Below are 18,843 nucleotides of genomic sequence, written 5' to 3'. Positions count from 1 at the left end.
TAAAATATTTTTTCTCGTAGCTTCCTTTACGCATCAGTGTCGTACGTCCGGGGGTTTTTTTTTACAAGGTGTCCGTTGAGCGGTTCGTTTGAGCTATTTTGTTCATCTCCGCAAATTGCAAGTCAAGGGCGTATTCTTTTGGTGTTTCGTGTCTGCGGCGTCTCCGGCTATTGCATTTGATGATGATGTAGATTGCGAGCGTGATGAGCACAATCGATGAAAGTGTTCCGAGGGTTCCCATTATTGGTGCGATGAATTTTTTGTAGAGATATTCTTTGGCAGTTTCAGCGGCGTTTCGTGACTCAGTCGCTGCGGTTCGTTTCATTAGCTCGAGAGTTGTCAAATTCATCTCGATCATCGTGTTGCCCATTTCCTTCACCGTGTGAAGGTTTTTTGCAATCCTCGCGTTCATCTCGTCCATTTCGTCGTCTTGCACAGTCCGCATTCTGACTTGAATCGGCTGGATGTAGGTCATGACTGAGTCCACTTCTCGTGTTCCAGGGATAATGGCACTTATTCGAAGGATTTGTGGTCCGCAGTTCAGGGCTCCAGCAAAGTGCGTACGCTTAAAACTGTCAACTTTGTTTACACTTTCCGATGGATGGTGATGGAACCACTGGGCGATTCCAGGTTGTCGGATGCTCACAAAGGCTCGCGTCGAATCTTCGAAGTATCCACACTTCGTATTGTCAATCTCCTGTGTCTGGCAATATTTTGTCGAATTTCCGAGGAGGATCGATTCTCCACACTGGTTGGGGGTCAGAGATACCGTCGAGCATGCAAACGAAGGAGTAAATCGTAAACATGCGTCTGGTTGCATTTCTAAGACTTCGTTGCTTGGCATCACCACTAAGTGCTTGGGTAGGTCTACCATCCATCTTGATCCGTCTTCTTTGAAATGTCCAAGGTTGATCGCGGTAAATTTTCGAGCGGCAAGTTTCATTCGGGGGGATTCGAATTTTTAACGAGACAATCACCTGTCGGATCTCGAGGTCGTCCTTGCCTTGTGCGTTGCCATCCTTGCGAGGCCATGTCGTTAAGCCGAGGCCAACAAACCTGAGTCGAGTGTCCCAACGAGTGGTATGGAATGCGAATGCATTGCAGAATTTTCTGGCTTGTTCTTCAGGGACGGTTTGATAGACGATACACTGAGCTTTGATCGTATCTAGGAAGACCGGGTTTAATGGGAGCCGATGGTTCATCAATGTGAGAATCGATTCGACAATATCTTCGCCCATGGCTGCACTTTGGGAAGCGAAGTATTGGTTTATCTCCGCATCAGCTCCTTCCAGAATTCGTTCAACAGCCTTCGCGTCATTCGGAATCGTTAATCCACCATAGGAGACGATTGGGCGTTTTGCTTTGCGGATTCTCTTGACGGCTTCGTCAATCTTATCGTTTACCGTTTCCACCACTTCTTCAAGTTTTTCGATTCTTCTCCGTTCCAGTTCTATTTCGGCAGCAAGAACTGCGTCTCTCGCTCGTGATTTTGCGTCGACGACACCGGTGTAGACGTAGGAGCCTGCTATGGCGACTCCCCCAATGACTGCACCTCCTGCCATTGCTGCGCGGCGATTTCGAGTTTGCACTGGGTTCTTTGGTAGTCCCTTCTTCAGGTATTCTTCATACGTTAAGGGATCATTTGGGTATGCTTCCTTGAACGAGCTGAATAGTTGGCGTGGTCGGACAGGGTTCTTTGGCAATCCATTTTTCAGGTATTCTTCGTATGTCAAGGGATCTTCGGGATAGGCGTTCTTGAACAGGTTAAAGGATTTGCGATCGCTTGAGTCCAACTTGTGCCTCCAGCTTATGGTCAAATCTTCCCCCATGAAGCTTTTTATTACCTCGTCGAATGTTCTGAATCCAAGAAGGCAATCCTCGGTTGTTTCGTTAAAGTCGGTTCCGTTTCGGCCAAAGAAGTTCGTAGGCTTGGATTCGAGCAAGTAGTCTTCTCCACAGTCGGCGTTGAGGGCTCTTCGAAACTTCTCTCTCGGGCTGTCCAGAAGCACATTGACTCTTACGGGGATATCAGCGTCGTATGTCCAAAGGGGTTCGTTCTCTTGGAATAAAACACCATTGGAATAATCAAAGGTGTAATTGTAGCTGTTGGCTGTGGCAAAAATGATTGTGAATAAGATCATTTCGACTTAGTTCTGATTCTCCAACTGCTGCTGGCTGCATTTATAGGCTGCTCCGGCGCCCCCTGTTCCGCATCATCTGTTATCTTTGTAAATAATCGGCGGGTCACGGGGTCAGTTGGTGATCAATTTTCCGGTCACAGTTGGTTCCTAGGTGGTTTGGTCTGTTTTTCCTCCGCAAACCGTAATTATGACGAAATTGAAATCAGTGTTTTCCCTCTAAAACCTTGTGGACATAACTGACAACGATGTTTAAAGACTTAAATTGAATTAAACACCATGTTTATTCTTCTCGCATTATGAGCACTTTGCTTCCTTCTTCTTTTTTCGTTTGGCACGACGATGAAATTTCAAAAATTGTAACCGGTTACAAATTTTTGAGTTTCGAAATTCTCTAGAATGCTGATGACTCATCGCAGACGGCCTCCAAATAGCCGAAAACGTTCCTCTTGCCAATCACTATCGGCTGTTTTTCGCAGAAAGTGATTATCGTGTATCTTCATAATTTTATAGTCCAGACAAGTTTTCAGTTTTCGCCGAATTATGACTCTCCCGTTTTCGGATTTTCTCCATTTTCTAGAATACCAATGAGTCATTGTAGGAATTTCGAAGACTGATAGGAGTGCAGATCGTTTTCCAAGGATTCGTTTGAGCATTCACAGTTGTTGATATGGCTTTTGTAAGCGATTCTATGTGTTTTGCAAGAAAGTGTATATTGATATACACTTTTTTCCGGAATTATGTGATCACATACAAATTTCTTCTCCATTTTTGTTCTAGAATCGTTTGTAATGACGTCATCATGCTCTCAAAGGGCTCAAAATGAAGATCTCAGCGAGATCTATCGTTTGCGGATCTCTAAAACTTCGTAGGATGAGTCGATTCTGTTTTTGGACTGTAATCTTCCAGAATATCGTAATTCGGTCGAAACCAAAATCGTGTTTTCCCTCTAGAATCTTGTTGAAATGATCGCGAATTATGCTGGAGGGCTCAAATTGACGTTTAGCCGGCGCCTTTTCATATCTCAGTATGAAACTTTTGTTTTCTTCTTCCATTATCGTTTCGCACGACGATGAAATTCCAAAAATTTTGTCCGGACAAAAATTTTTGAGTTTCAAAATTCTCTAGAATACTGATGATTCATCGTAGACGGTCTTCCAATAGCTGAAAATGTTCTCCTTAACGATCGCTATCGGCCATTTTTCGCAGAATTTGATTATCATGTATCTTGTTTATTTTATAGTCGAGGCAAAATTGAAGTTTTCGCCGAATTATGACTCTCACGTTTTCGGATTTTCTCCATTTTCTAGAATACCAATGAGTCATTGAAGGAATTTCGAAGACTTATAGGAGTAAAGATCGTTTTCCAGGGATCGGTTTGAGCCATTACAGTTGTTGGTATGATTTCTGGAACCGATTCTATGTGTTTTGCAAGAAAGTGTATATTGATATACACTTTTTCCGGAACTATGTGATCACATACAAATTTTTTCTCCATTTGTGTTCTAGAATCGTTGGGAATGACGTCATCATGCTTCCAAAGGGCTCAAAATGAAGATCTCTGCGAGATCTGTCGTTTGCGGGCTTCCACAGTTTTGTAGGATAAGTCGATTCTATTTTTAAGCATGATTCAAACTCGTCTACGCAAAATTTTTCGGGTCGATGATGAGGTTTCCACTTTTTGTACATGCAAATGAAGGGAATTTTTCCAAGGTTTTTTCTTTGACGGTCTGGATGATTTCCGTCTTGTCCTTCCCTGTGAAATCAACAACGAGTCCAAGATGTTTTGTCAAGACTTTTATCTCGGGGATTGTCATTACGTTGAGGTACAATTTCCTCTCAAGATGGAGTGAAGAGTATTTAATCAGGTAGTTTCCATCATCATCCTTGTCCCAGTTTGGCCGGTTTTCTGTAATCCATTCAGTGATTTTCTCCAATTTTCGCTGCTTTGAGTTGCCTCTTATCGCCGACATTTTGGATATCTTCACTTGTATACCGTACTCCCGAATAAATTTGTCGAGAGTTCTTTCCGCTAGCTCGCTAAACTTTTGTATAACTGGAGAGACTACCAGACGAGGTTTATCGGGCTGTTCCTCATTCTCCATTATCTGGACAATTTCGGTATCTTCCGATGCGATTGTAAGCGTATCGTCTCTGGCGTCTTCATAAACTGTTGCGTTTGCTACATCCTCATTATCACTAGAATCCTTGTCCCCATCGACGGCTATATTTTCCGTTGCTTTCTTTTCATTGCGAATCAAAGAATTCCCTGTATCTTCAGGAGTCTCCATTTCGTTTGTCTGCGGTACATCTGAATTTGTTCCCACATCTTCGGCATTTCTGCTGCTTCGTAGAGTCATTCTCGAGAGAATCGGCATGCTGTAGGATTTTCGTCGTTTTCTTTTTTCGGGTTTCGGGGGAGTAGGTGAGTCAGGTTGAGCCGCTTGATTGTTGTCGTGACGTTGTTTGAATGGCTTAAGATGCGAAATGTGACGACTGACATATTGGTTTGTTTCAAGATTGAGCAATTCAAAACTAAGATTTTGTTCTCGGATAGACGTAATTCTATAGGGTCCGGTGAATTTCTTCAGCTTCTCCTTCGGATCGGTATTTTTGCAAAGGACCAGATCGCCAGCCTCAAACTTATGAATTTTCGTGTCTTCGCTGGCTCGTTTTTCATGATTTGAAAGTATTCTTTCTTCGACAGCTTGAAAGTCAACTTGATTTCTGGTTGGTCTCGTTTTGTAGGAGTCTCCAGGGTTCTCTCCACAAAATCCAGTCTCGACCTCGTATGGCGAGAGAAGTGTGACCGAGTGTTTCGCACTATTCATCTGGTGAACAACGAGTGCCAAGTGGTTATCCCAATTTTCCATATCGCACATCATTTTGAGCCTTGACTTAACAGTGCGATTTCGGTTTTCAACTTCGCCGTTGGTTTGTGGGTGAAAGGCTGGTGACAAATTTACTTTAATGCCACGGTCTTCGCACCATTGTCGTAATGCCATAAACTCACCTCCATTGTCCATAAGAACGTTTTCAGGGAAATGAGGATTTCTGTACCAATCAGCCAGGGCGGCGTCAAGAACTTCTCCTGGTCGTTTTGTTCTTATAGGTTGCGCGTAAGTCTTTTTACTAAAAAGGTCGGTAGAAACAACGGCGTATCTATGGTATCTGTCGGTGATTGGAAGAGGTCCGATGAGGTCGATTGCGAATCTTTGATATGGCTGTGTCGGCGGATGCACTCTTCCCATTGGAGAATTTAGCGGGTTATTATTCGGCTTGTATTTTTGGCATTTCTCGCATGATTTGATGTATTTCGACAATTCCATCTGGAGATCCGGAATGAAGTATTTTTTCTGGATCTCATTTAATGTTTGGGCGATTCCAGGATGACCATATTTATCATGGTATTCTTTGAAGATGTCCGGTACCAGTACTTCCGGAGTAACCACACGAAATCCATTTTTGCTAACGCCAAGCTCATCGTTTTGTCCAAAACAGAGGTTCTCCTTTTCTCGGTAGAAAACATCAACTTTCTTCGATCGTATATTTGGCCATCGATCCAAAAGATGATACCTTCGGATTTCGTAAATAAAGGGATCCATTTCCTGTAGTGCCTTCATTTCTTCCGCTTTAATTGTGGAGACTTTAGCAGTAACTCTTGCGACTTGACGAGAAAGACAGTCAGATACCACCATTTCTTTAGATGGCTTAAGAATCGTCTGAAAATCGAAATCTCCGATTTCTGCAAGCCATTTTGCTATCTTCGTTTTTCTGCTCTTTATCCGATGGGCCCAGTTAACACACGAATTATCGGTAAACCAAAGAAATTGTCGTCCAAGAAGGTAATGAGACCATTTTTCGAAAGCACGTTTTCCGGCGAGTAGCTCCTTTTCGTTTGTGTTATAATTTTGTTGAGCTGCATCAAATTTCTGAGAAAGGTATGCAACTGGGTGAAACTTTTGATTTTCCTCGGCTCTATAAAGAAGTACCGCGCCGAGACCTTGATCGCTCGCATCGGTTTCGACCGCGTATTGGCCTTCGTTTGGAGTCGGAATCTTGAGTTTGTCTATTTTTGAAGCAATTTCTTCTTTCAATTCTTCCAAAGCTTGTGCGGCCTTGTTCGTCCATTTGAAGCCGTTTCTTATTGCTAATGTTATTGGCGCTGCTTTTGTTGCGAAATGGGGGATAAAACTTCGATGGTAGTTCAGAAGTCCAAAAATGCTTTGTGCTTCCTTCTTGTTTCTCGGGTGTCGTATTTCAAGAACCGCTTTGACTTTGCTTGGGTTCGCCTTCCGGAACCCGTCTTCGATAATTGCTCCGCAAAATTTGACTGACGTTTTCAGCAGTTCGGTTTTAGCAGCTCTGATTTTAAGATTATTCTTCCTTAGAATCGTAAAGACCTTTTCCAGGGTTCGCAAATTTTCATCGAATGTTTTTGAATGAATGCAAAGATCATCAAGGTAGATTGCAAGCTCGGAACTCGGAATCTCTTGGAATATTGCATCCATCATCTGTTGAAACACGGCAGGTGCGTTTTTCCCACCCATAGGCATAGCTGTCCACGTGTATTGTCCGAAATCTGTGGTGATGGCGACTTTCTTTTGCGTTTCTGGGGAGCATGGAATTTGATGGAAGCCAGTAAACAAATCCGCTGTTGAAAACACACGGGACTTGGACATCTGGTCGATCAGACAGTCAATTTCCGGGAGTGGGTAATTGTTTGATATGGTGACTGAGTTGAGCTTACGATAATCGCAAACCAGTCTGTACTTCCCATTTGGTTTTTTCACAAGCAAGACTGGTGCTGCCCAAGGGCTGGAGCAGGGAATCAGCAGTCCTGATTCGACGTTTGAATCGATCATCTTCTTCATCTCATTCCTAAGATAGTAGGGCGTTCGATATCTCTGGGAAGCTGTTGGTGCCGCGGTTCCAGTATCGATGTTGTATTCCATGGCGTCGGTTGTCCCTAGTTTCTCGCCGTCAATTGCAAATATGTCTTCGAAATTTGCGATCATCGAGTAGAGTCTTTGCTTGATGACCGACGGTAGGTCTCCTATTACGAGTTCCTGCAAAATCTGCTTAAATTTGGCGTTTCGTGCAGATCCTGGTGGAACTACGTGGACTTCGCAGAGACTGACGATAATTTCTCCTCGCTGAAGTTTAATTGGCCTGTCTGACGTGTTTGCGACTTGAATTTTTGTGACTGAATCTCCTGGATTGATGTGAAGGACTTGATCGTAGATTTGTAGGTTTTTATTCCGGGAAAGACTTTCGGGGACAGCATATATAGTACTTGTTGGGAAGGCAGAAAGATTGACGTTGATACTTGTAGATGTTCTCGCTGGGATGACTTGGGGTAGAGGCGTTTCTGCGACTGAATCGTAGTATGTAGACTTGTTGACGACTTTGAGTCCGGCGAACTTTGATGTTTGTCCTCCAGAAATCGTCATCGATTCTGATTTTTCGTTTTGGATAAGAAGTGACTTCTTGATGTCGATGATGAGCTCGTTCTCGGTAATTTCGGGTGTTCCCAGAATCGGCGAGCAATAATCATCCACTATTTGAAATATACAGTTGTCGAGGTTGAGGGCTCCAATTTTGAGGTTAGCTTTGAGACATCCGAAGACCTTTATGATGGTGCCGTTATAGGATTCGAGTTGAAATGGCGCGGGAATTAACGTTTTCATGAGTGAGTCTGGAACAAATTTGCGTGGCAGGCAGCTTACTTGGGCTCCTGTATCGAGTTGAAAGAGGATATCTTGGTCGAACAGTTGACCAAAAATGTTGAGTTTGGGACCTATTTGTGGATTGACCGACGAAACGCCGGCACGGCTCTTATTTGACGCGTAATAAGAGCCGCGGTCTAGTTTTTTTGGCTTCTTCTGAGGGCATGCAGCTTGGATGTGTCCTACTTCGCGGCATATATTGCAAGTCAGCTTGGTTCCGCGGCAATTGAAGCTTCGGTGACCCAGAACTCCGCATTTATGGCATCGATACGGGAATCCTCCAGGTCCGATTTCGAAGTTCATTGGCCATGATCTCTCATCTGTTCCGTTGGAGTTTGATTTCTGTGCTCCCTGAGCTGTGTTATTGTTGTATGCTCCCTGAGCTGTATTTTTCTGATGTGCTCCCTGAGCTGTGTAATTTTGGTATTGTGTGTATCGGCTTGTCTGTCGGTCATCAGCAGGTCTGTCGTGATATCTTGAATCTTCTCTTGGTATTTTTCTGTCGTTGTCGCGGCGGCCGATTCGTTTGATTTCAGCAAGCTCTTGTTCCAGTGTTTCGATTTTGCTTTTCATCAGGGATGTGAGAGAATTTTCCATAGAGCTCTGAATCATCTGTGGAATTGATGCAAATCGTTCGGTCAAAGCATTCATCTTTTCTTCGAGGAGAATATCTTGTGTCGATATCGCCCTGACTTCCACTTTCTTCTTGTACTTTAGTTTCTTATCCAGGTATTCTGCAGTGGTCTTTGCGTCTTTGTCGTTCATCCCTTGATCGAGCAGGTATCTCTTGAGTTCCGGCGTGAGACATCTGTTGAATGTCTCTGTGATGAAGTATTTCTGGAGGGTGGCACAATTCTCGCTAGCCTCTTTCGATAATTGCTCCACCGTTTTGTAATATCGCGTGAATGTCTCTTCTTCTTCCGAATTTCGACTGAGATCCTGAAGTTTTCGTTTCGCGTCTTTGACAGCATCCTTATCAGAAAATTTTCCAAAAATCTCATCAATAAAATCGAAAAATTCCGTAGATCCTGTGATCCGACGAAGGTCGGCGTAGTATTTGCGTTTGAAATCCGTGGTGAGAAGGGACATGCATAGCTCTTTTCTGGTCTCTTTGAAGAGTTGATTGTACTGTTCTTTCTCAGCTTTCTTCTCGGCTGTCTCCTCATTCATTCCGGCGTTTGCAAGACTGAAATTGAAGGCAAGTCTCATTCTTGTTAGGGCTCTGTCGAAATCGGCTTTGATGTCTTTTATCTCTCTCCTAGTCGTTTTTAGTGAAATTGTCGGGTTTTTCATCAGGAAGTTGTCTTCGAAGCTCTGTAGAACATCAAGTGGGTGTTTCATCGGATTCACCATGATGCGAAATAGAACTCGCTACCTCTGACAAAATCTAGACTTTAACTCGGAGTTGGTAGTTTGTTTATTTCGAATAATTTGACAAGGCATGACTCGCTTATAAAGGCACAAAACAGCTGAGAGCGTCATCTGGCGCAGTATCAGAAAGAGGTCAATCGGAACTTTAGCTCAGCAGGTTGCGTCACTACCGCTTCGCTGAAGCCCGAAATCGGTCAAGCAGATAACACAATATCGTAAATCAATAAAAAGGGGCGCGGAAAGGTCAAGTAAATGGCGAATAAAGTAAAAGGCAGAAAATAAAGATTTAAAGTAAAATATTTTTTCTCGTAGCTTCCTTTACGCATCACTTGATCCCCTTTCCTTCCTTTTATGCTATTTGCACCTTCCGCAGCGCCTGAAATTTTCGTCACTTCTCGCATCGCAGAATCTCTTTTATCGATAATCATGAGTTTTTGAGTCTTTTTGAAAAGAACTTTTTGAAAGGGTTTTGTTGAATTGATGAAATGAGTTGTGGAGTTAAAAGTCAGGAGGGGCAGAATAGTGACGGGAGGGAGTAGTAGAAAGGGTTGAAATGTGTTTATTGCCGTTCTGGATCAGTGTCAAGAGTTTTCGAGATAACGAGAAAATATTTTTCACGCTTATGTTTTTCTCCTGTGATTATCTTCAGCTGGTTGCTGTTAGTTGCCCTGTGTAAAAATCTGAGTCAGGGAACCTGATTCCTGTTTTTAGCCACCCTGACCTGTGAAATCAGGAGTTTACCTGACCCCGCGTCTAAGCCTCATTTACACTGACTCAGGACCTGAGTCCTGGGCTCGCCAACCTGTGAAGAAAACCTGAGTCAGGGTCTGAAAGATCTCGCAAATTTTCCTTATCAATAAATAATCGAATTCTAGCAAGGTCACTTTTTAACAGAGATCTTTCAGACCCTGACTCAGGTTTTCTAAACAGTTTGGCGAGCCCCGCCTGAATCGAAAACACAGGGCCTGAGTCAACCATAAATGACCAGAGTTGCTTTGAAGTCAAATTTATTTTGCCAGGAAATGGAGATTCTTTTCCAATTTATTTTGATAAAGAAATTAATTTTTAAAGTCGGAAGCCGCGTTTTCTGAGAAGAAAATCGCTCATAGAGCCAGCGTCGTCGTCGATCGGATTCATCAAGTAGTTTTTATAATTCTAAATTTCAAGAATAAGGTTTTGAAAATTCACATTTTTCAATAATTTTAATAATTTCGAGCAAAATTATTTTTGCTCTGTAAAAAATGGTGAAACAAGCTGAAGTACTTGGTGCTTAATTTTTACCTCTTTGAGATCCTTCATCTTTAAAATTCATTAAACGACTTTGATAAAAAGGGGGGGTCCCCTTAAATCTCGTCAAGGGTTGTATTTTAAAAAGTGTTACCTGGACCATATCGTTGCCTCTTCTCATAAATTCCGGGGCTCCGTTGAATTGGGCAGAAGCCGAGAATATCAGGGACTGTTTTTTGGTCAAGAATTTTCAAATACATGGGTTCCTTTACTCCCGCCCCCTTTTTTGCGCTCAAGGGGGGGCGGCAGTAGTAGGATGTTTAGTTTATTATATTTTTGACCCTTCGCAAAATACCAAAAAGCATTTTCTTTTTCTTTTTATAATTTAAAAGTTTCGATGTGGAAAATCTTTGGAATGATTTTTGCCTACGGCGAGTTTTTATACGAGTGTTTGGGTGGCACAGTGTACATAATTGATACTTATTGAGCAGGAGAGCTCTTGGAGATTTAGCCCGCGTGAGTCGTCATTCTTGATTCTCCGATAATTTATTCACAACGGTCTTTTCCAAGGTGGCTTATCTGTTATTAGAACGCGAATTTTCTATTAATTTGCGTACGAAGAAAAGCAGACTCGAGTCACTCGTACTGTAGTTATTCCAGAACGAGCGCATTTGTTATAAATATCTAGAATACCCTTTTCAGAGTTCTCACACAGAACTTCTCAGAAAAAAAAAATGTCAAAAAGCTTCAAAAACTGAAGTAACTTGTCACAAAAAAAGCTCATAAGTCCAAAGTTTGTATCAGGTTTCTTCCAGAAGAAGTAGGGTTCATGATGAACCGCTCATCAGATTTGTTTCAATCGATTAATAAACTCCCTTGGCATTATTTATTCCTGTATTCAATCTTTCATATTGGTCAGTTGAAATTGCTAGGTCAAATGCCTATCGAATTCAATCTCATTATTGCGAATAAATCCCGCATTTCGCGCTAATACAGCGTGCTTACTCTAATAAAGTTGAGACTTGAACGCGCCCCTAATGCATAATGAATTTCTGAATGCCGTATTCAGAAAAAGACGGTATTACTGTAAATAATTCGAAAACCAGGGTCACCTTCCAAAATAGACGTCAACTTGTTAATAATAATAATCATGATTACCCATTACCGGGAATCTAAAAAACTGTTGCTTTTTAACCATTTTTGAGTCCATATAAACTTTTTCCTGTAAAAACAGTTTTCTTCGAAATTGCGAAATATACTTATTTCATCTCACTGGTTATTGATAATTAAGCTCTCATGCCGATCAAATCATTAAATTGAGAGTCACTTTTCATTGACATCTATGCAATAAAATATCTGACGAAGCATTTATCTTTCCAGTTATTAATTTGAATTGATAATCAAAAATTCATCACGCTCCATTTTTTCTCAAATCACACAATTAACCCCTTCTAGTAGCTTCGACCAAAAAGAATTACGCTAATTTAACAATGTATTTCCAAATAAACCTTTTTTTTCAGACAAAAATAATCGTCATCGACACCGATAAGGCCAACCATCCATCCTCAGCTCGTCAACAAGACGATAAGACGATATGAATTCAGCTGAATGCATTTTCCAACAGAAAGACGCTTCGAGCAGGGTCATGGCATTTCTCTGTCTGGGAGACTACGGCGCCCGTTTGTCGCTCAGAAATGCTCTTTACAAGGGTCAAGGAGGGTTAAAACGATGAAAAATGGGCGGAAAAGAGCGTTTTTGGATGAAAATTTTTTAGGCGGCGGTGATTTTGAAGGATTTTGAAGGAGTCTTCGTTGATTTCAAAATGAAAAAAGGCCGAAAACAATGATTTTTTCGACGATTTTTTTCCTGCTTTTATTCTGACCCGAGGGCCAATTTCTTTTCCCAACAACATGCCGATAAAAAATCTAGTGTCCGGGCGACTTGAGAGCTGTTTTGACGGAAAATGATTGCCTCAGTCTTTTTCGGCAAGAGCCGATTTCAGCATGATAAATTACCATTCAAAACAAGTGATATTGAAAGAGACATAAAAGCCGCAAATTCTTACGCAAATTATTATTTTGAAAAAATAGAGAAGAGAACATGAGAGGAATCGGAAATGTCGAGAAGCTGAAAAAATATTTGGTGTGTCTTTGGGTCGCGGCGATGATTATTCTAGTCGTGATTATCGGATTCAGAATTGTCGATGCGGATATTATTCTTGATCAGGTGAGATCAACAGTATTAATACAAGCAAAACAGGCAGAACGGGCAATTTCACATACTCAATATGGAACAATTTCAAGGTCTTTCTCGTTGAAATATGACGGACCTTCCCTTACCCTTTATCAAATTCCTCTTTTCAGTCGTGGTACATGTTGATCCTGATGATTTCTCTCTGCACTACTGTAATTGCGATTCTCCTCGAAGGCCCAGTCCAGCGGTATCTCAACAGCCGCCCTCCACCAGTCTCACTTGCTCGGCAATATGGACTTTCAAGACGAGCTGCTCGTCCAAATGTACTCTTTTCCCCCCTTTAACAATGCTATTAGCGCATTTCAGAACCGAGAAGACGTCGAAATCGACAACCGATCCGATCCGCCATCGTATTTGAGCTCGATCCTGGAAGACCGATCCCTGATTCCTTTTTTCCAAAACATGCAAAACATTCGATTCCACGAAACTTTTCATATTCCCGTCTTCGAAGCACCGCCAACATACGAAGAATGCAACGTTCTGAAAGATCATGAAGACGAAGTAGACAATGAAGACTCAAGCGAAATTTTTTCTGTATAAAAAAGCCGAAAACAAAGAAGTAGAAAATCGAAAATATTTATTTGAAATTGACAAAATCAGGGTCCGTTATCGCAGGCAACATTAGGGTCCCTTATGTAAGGGCATGGCAAATAGGGCATATTTGCTACCAATTGCGGCCATTTTGCCTCGATGTCGTTTGATTCCTCGTATCCATCGATGATTTTTATGTTGAATCCAGGTTGTTCTAATTGGGAGTCGGAGACAAAAAGGACCTCGACATCAGATGAATTGAATGAAATTCGAATTCCATTCCAATTTAATCTCTTAAAATTAATTGGAATAATGTGGATTATTAATTTGTGGGGATACCTCAATAGGATCAGAAAATGGATAAAGCTCGTCATTTTCATCTTGAAAAACGACATAATCGTAAGATTGCTCTACTTCAAAATGGAGAAATTCGAAGGTGATGCCGTCGCTTGACGAGGTGAATCTATTCGTACACTCAGCGTTCGGAATATAGTTGCCCGGGAAATTCGGAGATCTGAAAAAGAATAATTGATCGGTAAAAAAAGGATTTTTACTGGAGTTGTCCGAAGGAAGAAACGTTGTATTCGAAATGGCCATCACAGACGTAGACTATTTGATCATCAATGCTTCCTTTGTCTACGAAACTTGATGCGAAGACGAATGGGTTCTCAGGCGTTCCAAATGGCGGCCCACCACCGAAAATCACTGCAGAAGTAATATAGGCGACGAAAAATGTAATAGACAAACAGCATCCGCGAAAAGCTTTCCAGTTCTCGGAATCATTCTCCGTCGGCTTCTTTTTCGTATACGGATTGTCAGACTGATAATTCGGGATTTCGTTTGATGGTAGATCGCTTGAATAGGAAGACAATGATGCGGTTGTCGAATATGAAAGAGAAGAAGATCCGAGTGAAAGATCTTGCTGATTTGGATAAACATTTTGCTGCTGAGGAGGTGGTTCAGGAGCACCAGTGAAAGGAGCGGATGGTTGAGCGATAAAATCGCCTGCCTTAGGTAGAGTTGAATAAACAGGAGCTTCGGGAGTTGCGAAAGAACCTGCCATAGGAACGGACGGTTCAGTGGTAGGAACGAATGACTCTGGCTGGGTCGAGAAAGAGAATGCACCTTGATCAGGTGCAGCTTAATTATTTCATATTTTTCGGAAATAACAGTAGCTGACCATTTGTAGCTTGATCTCCAAAAGAATAAGAAGGAATATTTCCATACGAAGCCCATGGATCCTCTTTCGAACCCTGATCGTTAAAATACGACATTTTTCAACTGAAGATTTTCTTCAAACCAAAAACATTGTTCAGAGTATTCTAGAGTCTTAGGTACTTGGTCTTCAGTCAGCTTTCTTAATTAAGCGAAACATGCAAAACATCCGACTCCACGAAACTTTCCAAATTCTCGTCTTCGAAGCACCGCTAACATACGAAGAATGTAATGCTCTCAAAGATCAAAAAGAAGACAATGAAGACTCTGGCGAAACTTTTTCTGTATAAAAAAAAGCTGAAAACAAAGAAGTAGAAAACCGAAATTATATATTTGAAGATAAAAAGATCAGCGGTTTTACATGGGCATATCTGCTGCAAATTGCGGCCATAGAGCGTCGATGTCGTTTGATGCCTCGTATCCATCGATGATTTTTATATTGAATCCAGTTTCTTCTCCGTTGGCGTCGGAAACGAAAAGGACCTCGACATCAGATGAATTGAACGAAAATCGGGCTCCATTCCACTTGTTTTTCTTATTTTGAAAAATAGGCGACAACCCTGAATTTACGAGCGTACCTCAAAGGGTCCAGTGAATTGATAATGCTCGTTCCTTGCATCTTGAAAGACAACAGAATCATGGAAAACTTCTGTTTCAAAATTGACAAATTCAAAGGTGATGCCGTCGCTCATCGAGGTGAATCTATTCGTGCACTCAGTGTTGAAAGGATAGTCCATTGGATAATTTGGCGATCTAAAAGAAAAATATGCCAGTGTCAATTGAAAAGTTGGTTAACTGGAAATGTCCGGAAGAAGAGACGCTGTACTCAAAATTGCCATCGCAAATGTTGACTGTTTGATCATCAATGCTACCTTGGTCGACGAAACTGGATGCGAAGGGGAACGGGTTTGAAGGTGTTCCAAGTGGTGGTCCATCATCCTTTCCAAACATCACGCTGAGAAAAATTAACAGAAGGAAACCACAACAACAGCATTTGAGGCATTTCTCGAAGCTACCTGAATCAAATTCTGATTCGCCATTATTTTCTGTTTTTGGAGAATGAGGATGATAATTCGGGATCGGAATTGATGGGAGATCGCTGGAGGAAGAAGTCAGTGATGGAAGAACTTGCTCAGATGAGGAAGCAATTGGCTCTTTGGGAGTTGAGTCAACAGATGGTTGAGGAGGAATGGGCGGTTCAGCGATATAATTGACATGTTTTGGCGGAGTCGAGTCAACAGGACCTTCAGGAGCAGCGAAAGAAGCTGCCATAGAAAAGGATGGTTCAGTGGTAGGAGCAAATGACTCAGGCTGAGTCGAAAATGAGAATGCCGGTTGATCAGACGCCGCTTAATTATTTCATATTTTTGCGGAAATAACAGTAATTTACCATTTGTAGCTTGATCCCCAAAGGAATAAGAAGGAAAATTTCCATACGAAGCCCAAGGATCCTCTTTCGAATCCTTATCGTTAAAATACGACATTATTCAACTGAAGATTTTCTTCAAACCAAAAACATAGTTCATTAGTATTCTAGAAGTATTCTAGAGTCTTAGGTACTTGGTCTTCGGTCGACTTTCTTAATTAAGCGAAACATACAAAACATCCGATTCCACGAAACTTTCCATATTTCCGTCTTCGAAGCCCCGCAAACAAGCGGAGAATGCAATGCTCTCAAGGATCAAAAAGAAGACAATGAAGACTCCAGCGTTATTTTTCTTTATAGAAAATGTTGAACAAAGTCAAAAAAATATATTTGTAATTGAAAAGATCAGGGATAGCCTACATGCTGGGGTCGGCAACTGGACATCAAATAATCGTACAGTGAAAACCCAAAAATTGCCCACCCGAAATTTGGCCGCTTTATGTAAAAATCAGCCTTTTTTGGAACCTGAAATCAACCCAAAAATTGGCCGCTTTTTCAAAAATAAGAAATTTTCCATCAGAATTGGGCCCAAATGATGCCATTTCTGATCATTTTCAGCTTTTTAAAAGTGTTTTAATCATTGAAAATAACTAAATTCTAATAAGAATGTCTTCAAACATGCAAAAATTTGAAAAAAAAATCATCAAAAATGTGAAAATCATGCCGATTTTCGAAAATTTCGAAACTTTGCTTTTTGAAGGGGAATCTTGGCCACCCGGCGAAAAACCCAAAATTTGGCCGCTTTTCTTGGGAATTCACATCTGAAAACCGGCCAATTTTTGGGTTTTTACTGTATCCGGTAGGCAATTCTAGAGGGCGATTGCCTTTGCTGTCCGTTTGCCGACCCCAGCCCATAGGTAAGTAGGGCATTTGAGTTTTAAATTGCGGCCACTGAGTCTCGATGTCGTTTGATTCCTCGTATCCATCGATGATTTTCATGTTGAATCCAGTGTCTTCAAAGTCGTAGTCGGAGACAAAAAGAACGCGGACATCTGGTGAATCGAACGAAATTCGAACTCCTCTCCAATAGTTGCTCTTATTTTGATAAATAGACGGCTTGGCTAATTAAGGAGGTAGATATCAAGAATCGGGATTTTCTGGCAGACTTTTCTCCCAATCCTAACATAGTGACCGATGATTTTTTTGTTTTAATAAAGAGTTGAGGCCCTTATCTCGTGCCTATGGAAGGCCGATTTCTAAATTCCCAGAAAAAAATCGTAAAAAATGGCTTTGAAAACTCAGAAATCGCTAAAAATGACCATTTTCTTGGCAGACTTTTCTCGAAACCCATATATTGGGCGGAATATATTTTCTTCGCAGTAGTTAGATAAGACCCTTGTCTAGATCCTATGAAGGCCAGAATTTAAAATTTCAAAAATATTTTTTAGAAAATATTCGATTTCCTGTTATTCGCAATTTTCAACGAAAATATAAAATTTTGAATTTTTATTCAGCAGTATTAAAATCATTCTATAAATGTTCCCAGGGGTTTCTGTTAATGTTTTTTGGACGAAAACTAAGTAATTACGTATTTAATTACTAAAAATTGGTCGATCTATTATAAAAAGGGCAAATTTTCGAGATTTTAGAGGCGATTTTGTGAAAAATCACGTGGTCTCATTAAAAAATTTTTGCTAACAAGTTTTCTCCTTGACCTCGAAACTATACGTAGAAAAAGTTTGAAGCGAAAAAATGGAAAATTTTTTTCTTGATATCGACCTCCTTAAGACAATACCTCCACAGGATTCGAAAATGGATAACGCTTATTATTTGCATCCTGAAAAACGACGTAATCGTAACTTCCTTCAAGCAATGCTTGTAAGTGAAAGTTGACAAATTCGAAGGTGATGCCGTTGCTTGTCGAGGTGAATTTATTCGTGCAGGAAGCGCCGGAAAAATAGTTCCTCGGGTAATTTGGTGACCTGAAAAAATAAATATACAGTTTTAAAAGCGGGCCTTTACTGAAAGTGTCCAAAAGAAGAGACGTCGTATTCGAAATTGCCATCGCAAATGTTGACTGTTTGATTATCAATGCTCCCTTGGTCGACGAAACTGGATGCGAAGACGAACGGATTCTGAGGTGATCCAAGTGGTGGCCCTCCATCGTAATGGTGTTCATTATCTCCCCATAATATCCATCCGACAAAAACAAGCGTGAGAAACAACACGATCGAGCAACAGAAACAGCGCAAAATGTAGTCCATTAAGACATCATCATCCATTTGTTTTCTTCTTCGGGAATTCGACGGGAGATCACTTGAGTAAGAAGTCATCGATGAGGAAGTTGAATAAGAAAGAGTTTCAGAAATTCCAGAAAAATGCGCGTCGAGTGGAAGAGGTTGCTCAGTTGGATAAGCATGTTGCTGCTGAGGAGGTGGTTCAGGGGCACCTGCTAACGGAACGGATGGTTGAGGGAGATAATCGCCTGCCTTAGGTGGAGTTGGATGAACAGGCGCTTCGGGAGTTGCGATCGAACCTGCCATAGGGATGGACGCTTCATTGGTAGGCTGAGGTGAGAATGAAAATGCTTGATCTGACGCCGCTTCATTATTTCTTATTTTGCGGATATAAGTACAGTTTCTTACCATTACCATACGAAGCCCACAGATCCTCTTTTGAGCCCTGATCGTTAAAATACGACATTTTCCAACTGAAGATTTCCTTCAAACCGAAAACATAATCAATTAAGTATTCTAGAGCTTAGACCTTCTTGGTCTTGATTTGATTATGTTTTTCACTCAAAAAAGTAGCTTCTAAAAACATTCCCACGCTCCTCCAAAATTTGTCAACTCCACGAAGCTGCGGTCCCTTAGCTAAATATTCTGACACCTGTCTGTTTGAAAATTCTTCTTTTTCAGTGGCATCTGACCTTCGCTTCTGTTTATTTAAATGGTTACGATGCCGTCTTTACGGCGGATGCGACGGATGTGAGGGGCTTAGTGCAACTTCGCCA

General features: G+C 41.4%; 3 protein-coding genes across 3 annotated transcripts; 1 reads left to right on the top strand and 2 right to left on the bottom strand.

Moving 5' to 3' along the window:
* The first annotated feature begins 12,475 nt into the window (after positions 1-12,475).
* On the top strand, positions 12,476-13,268 carry LOC145704448 (uncharacterized). Its single transcript, XM_081781906.1, has 3 exons — positions 12,476-12,691; positions 12,829-12,981; positions 13,025-13,268. The coding sequence occupies exons 1-3, from the start codon at positions 12,566-12,568 to the stop codon at positions 13,256-13,258; spliced, it is 513 nt and encodes a 170-aa protein (XP_081638032.1). The 5' UTR covers positions 12,476-12,565; the 3' UTR covers positions 13,259-13,268.
* Positions 13,269-13,314: 46 nt separating this feature from the next.
* Positions 13,315-14,188, bottom strand: LOC145701386 (bone morphogenetic protein 1-like). The gene is made up of 4 exons (XM_081778605.1): positions 14,059-14,188; positions 13,804-13,954; positions 13,589-13,763; positions 13,315-13,542 (listed from the first exon to the last, which is right to left on the bottom strand). Exons 1-4 carry the CDS (start codon positions 14,186-14,188, stop codon positions 13,315-13,317), a joined length of 684 nt encoding a protein of 227 aa, XP_081634731.1.
* Positions 14,189-14,821: 633 nt separating this feature from the next.
* On the bottom strand, positions 14,822-18,478 carry LOC145701385 (uncharacterized). Its single transcript, XM_081778604.1, has 6 exons — positions 17,853-18,478; positions 17,626-17,812; positions 16,682-16,925; positions 15,261-15,813; positions 15,043-15,217; positions 14,822-14,998 (listed from the first exon to the last, which is right to left on the bottom strand). Exons 1-6 carry the CDS (start codon positions 18,476-18,478, stop codon positions 14,822-14,824), a joined length of 1,962 nt encoding a protein of 653 aa, XP_081634730.1.
* Positions 18,479-18,843: the final 365 nt, after the last annotated feature.

Source organism: Oikopleura dioica, chromosome PAR (genome assembly GCF_907165135.1).
Source record: "Oikopleura dioica chromosome PAR, OKI2018_I68_1.0, whole genome shotgun sequence".
NCBI lineage: Eukaryota > Metazoa > Chordata > Appendicularia > Copelata > Oikopleuridae > Oikopleura > Oikopleura dioica.
Note: the sequence above shows the minus strand (reverse complement) of the source record. Positions and strands in the feature narration are given on the sequence as shown.

Excerpts from the sequence above, each read along its gene's own strand:
- LOC145704448 (XM_081781906.1), top strand. The coding sequence starts at position 12,566 with ATGAGAGGAATCGGAAATGTCGAGAAGCTGAAAAAATATTTGGTGTGT. Across the intron at positions 12,692-12,828 it reads CGGATATTATTCTTGATCAG|TCGTGGTACATGTTGATCCT; the intron begins GTGAGATCAACA and ends TCCTCTTTTCAG. Across the intron at positions 12,982-13,024 it reads GACGAGCTGCTCGTCCAAAT|AACCGAGAAGACGTCGAAAT; the intron begins GTACTCTTTTCC and ends AGCGCATTTCAG.
- LOC145701386 (XM_081778605.1), bottom strand. The coding sequence starts at position 14,188 with ATGTTTATCCAAATCAGCAAGATCTTTCACTCGGATCTTCTTCTCTTT. Across the intron at positions 13,955-14,058 it reads AATTATCAGTCTGACAATCC|TGATTTTCGGTGGTGGGCCG; the intron begins GTATACGAAAAA and ends TTACTTCTGCAG. Across the intron at positions 13,764-13,803 it reads TCTTCCTTCGGACAACTCCA|ATCTCCGAATTTCCCGGGCA; the intron begins GTAAAAATCCTT and ends ATTCTTTTTCAG.
- LOC145701385 (XM_081778604.1), bottom strand. The coding sequence starts at position 18,478 with ATGGTAAGAAACTGTACTTATATCCGCAAAATAAGAAATAATGAAGCG. Across the intron at positions 16,926-17,625 it reads CATTTTCGAATCCTGTGGAG|AGCAACTATTGGAGAGGAGT; the intron begins GTATTGTCTTAA and ends TATCAAAATAAG. Across the intron at positions 14,999-15,042 it reads AATTCACTGGACCCTTTGAG|AAAAACAAGTGGAATGGAGC; the intron begins GTACGCTCGTAA and ends TTTCAAAATAAG.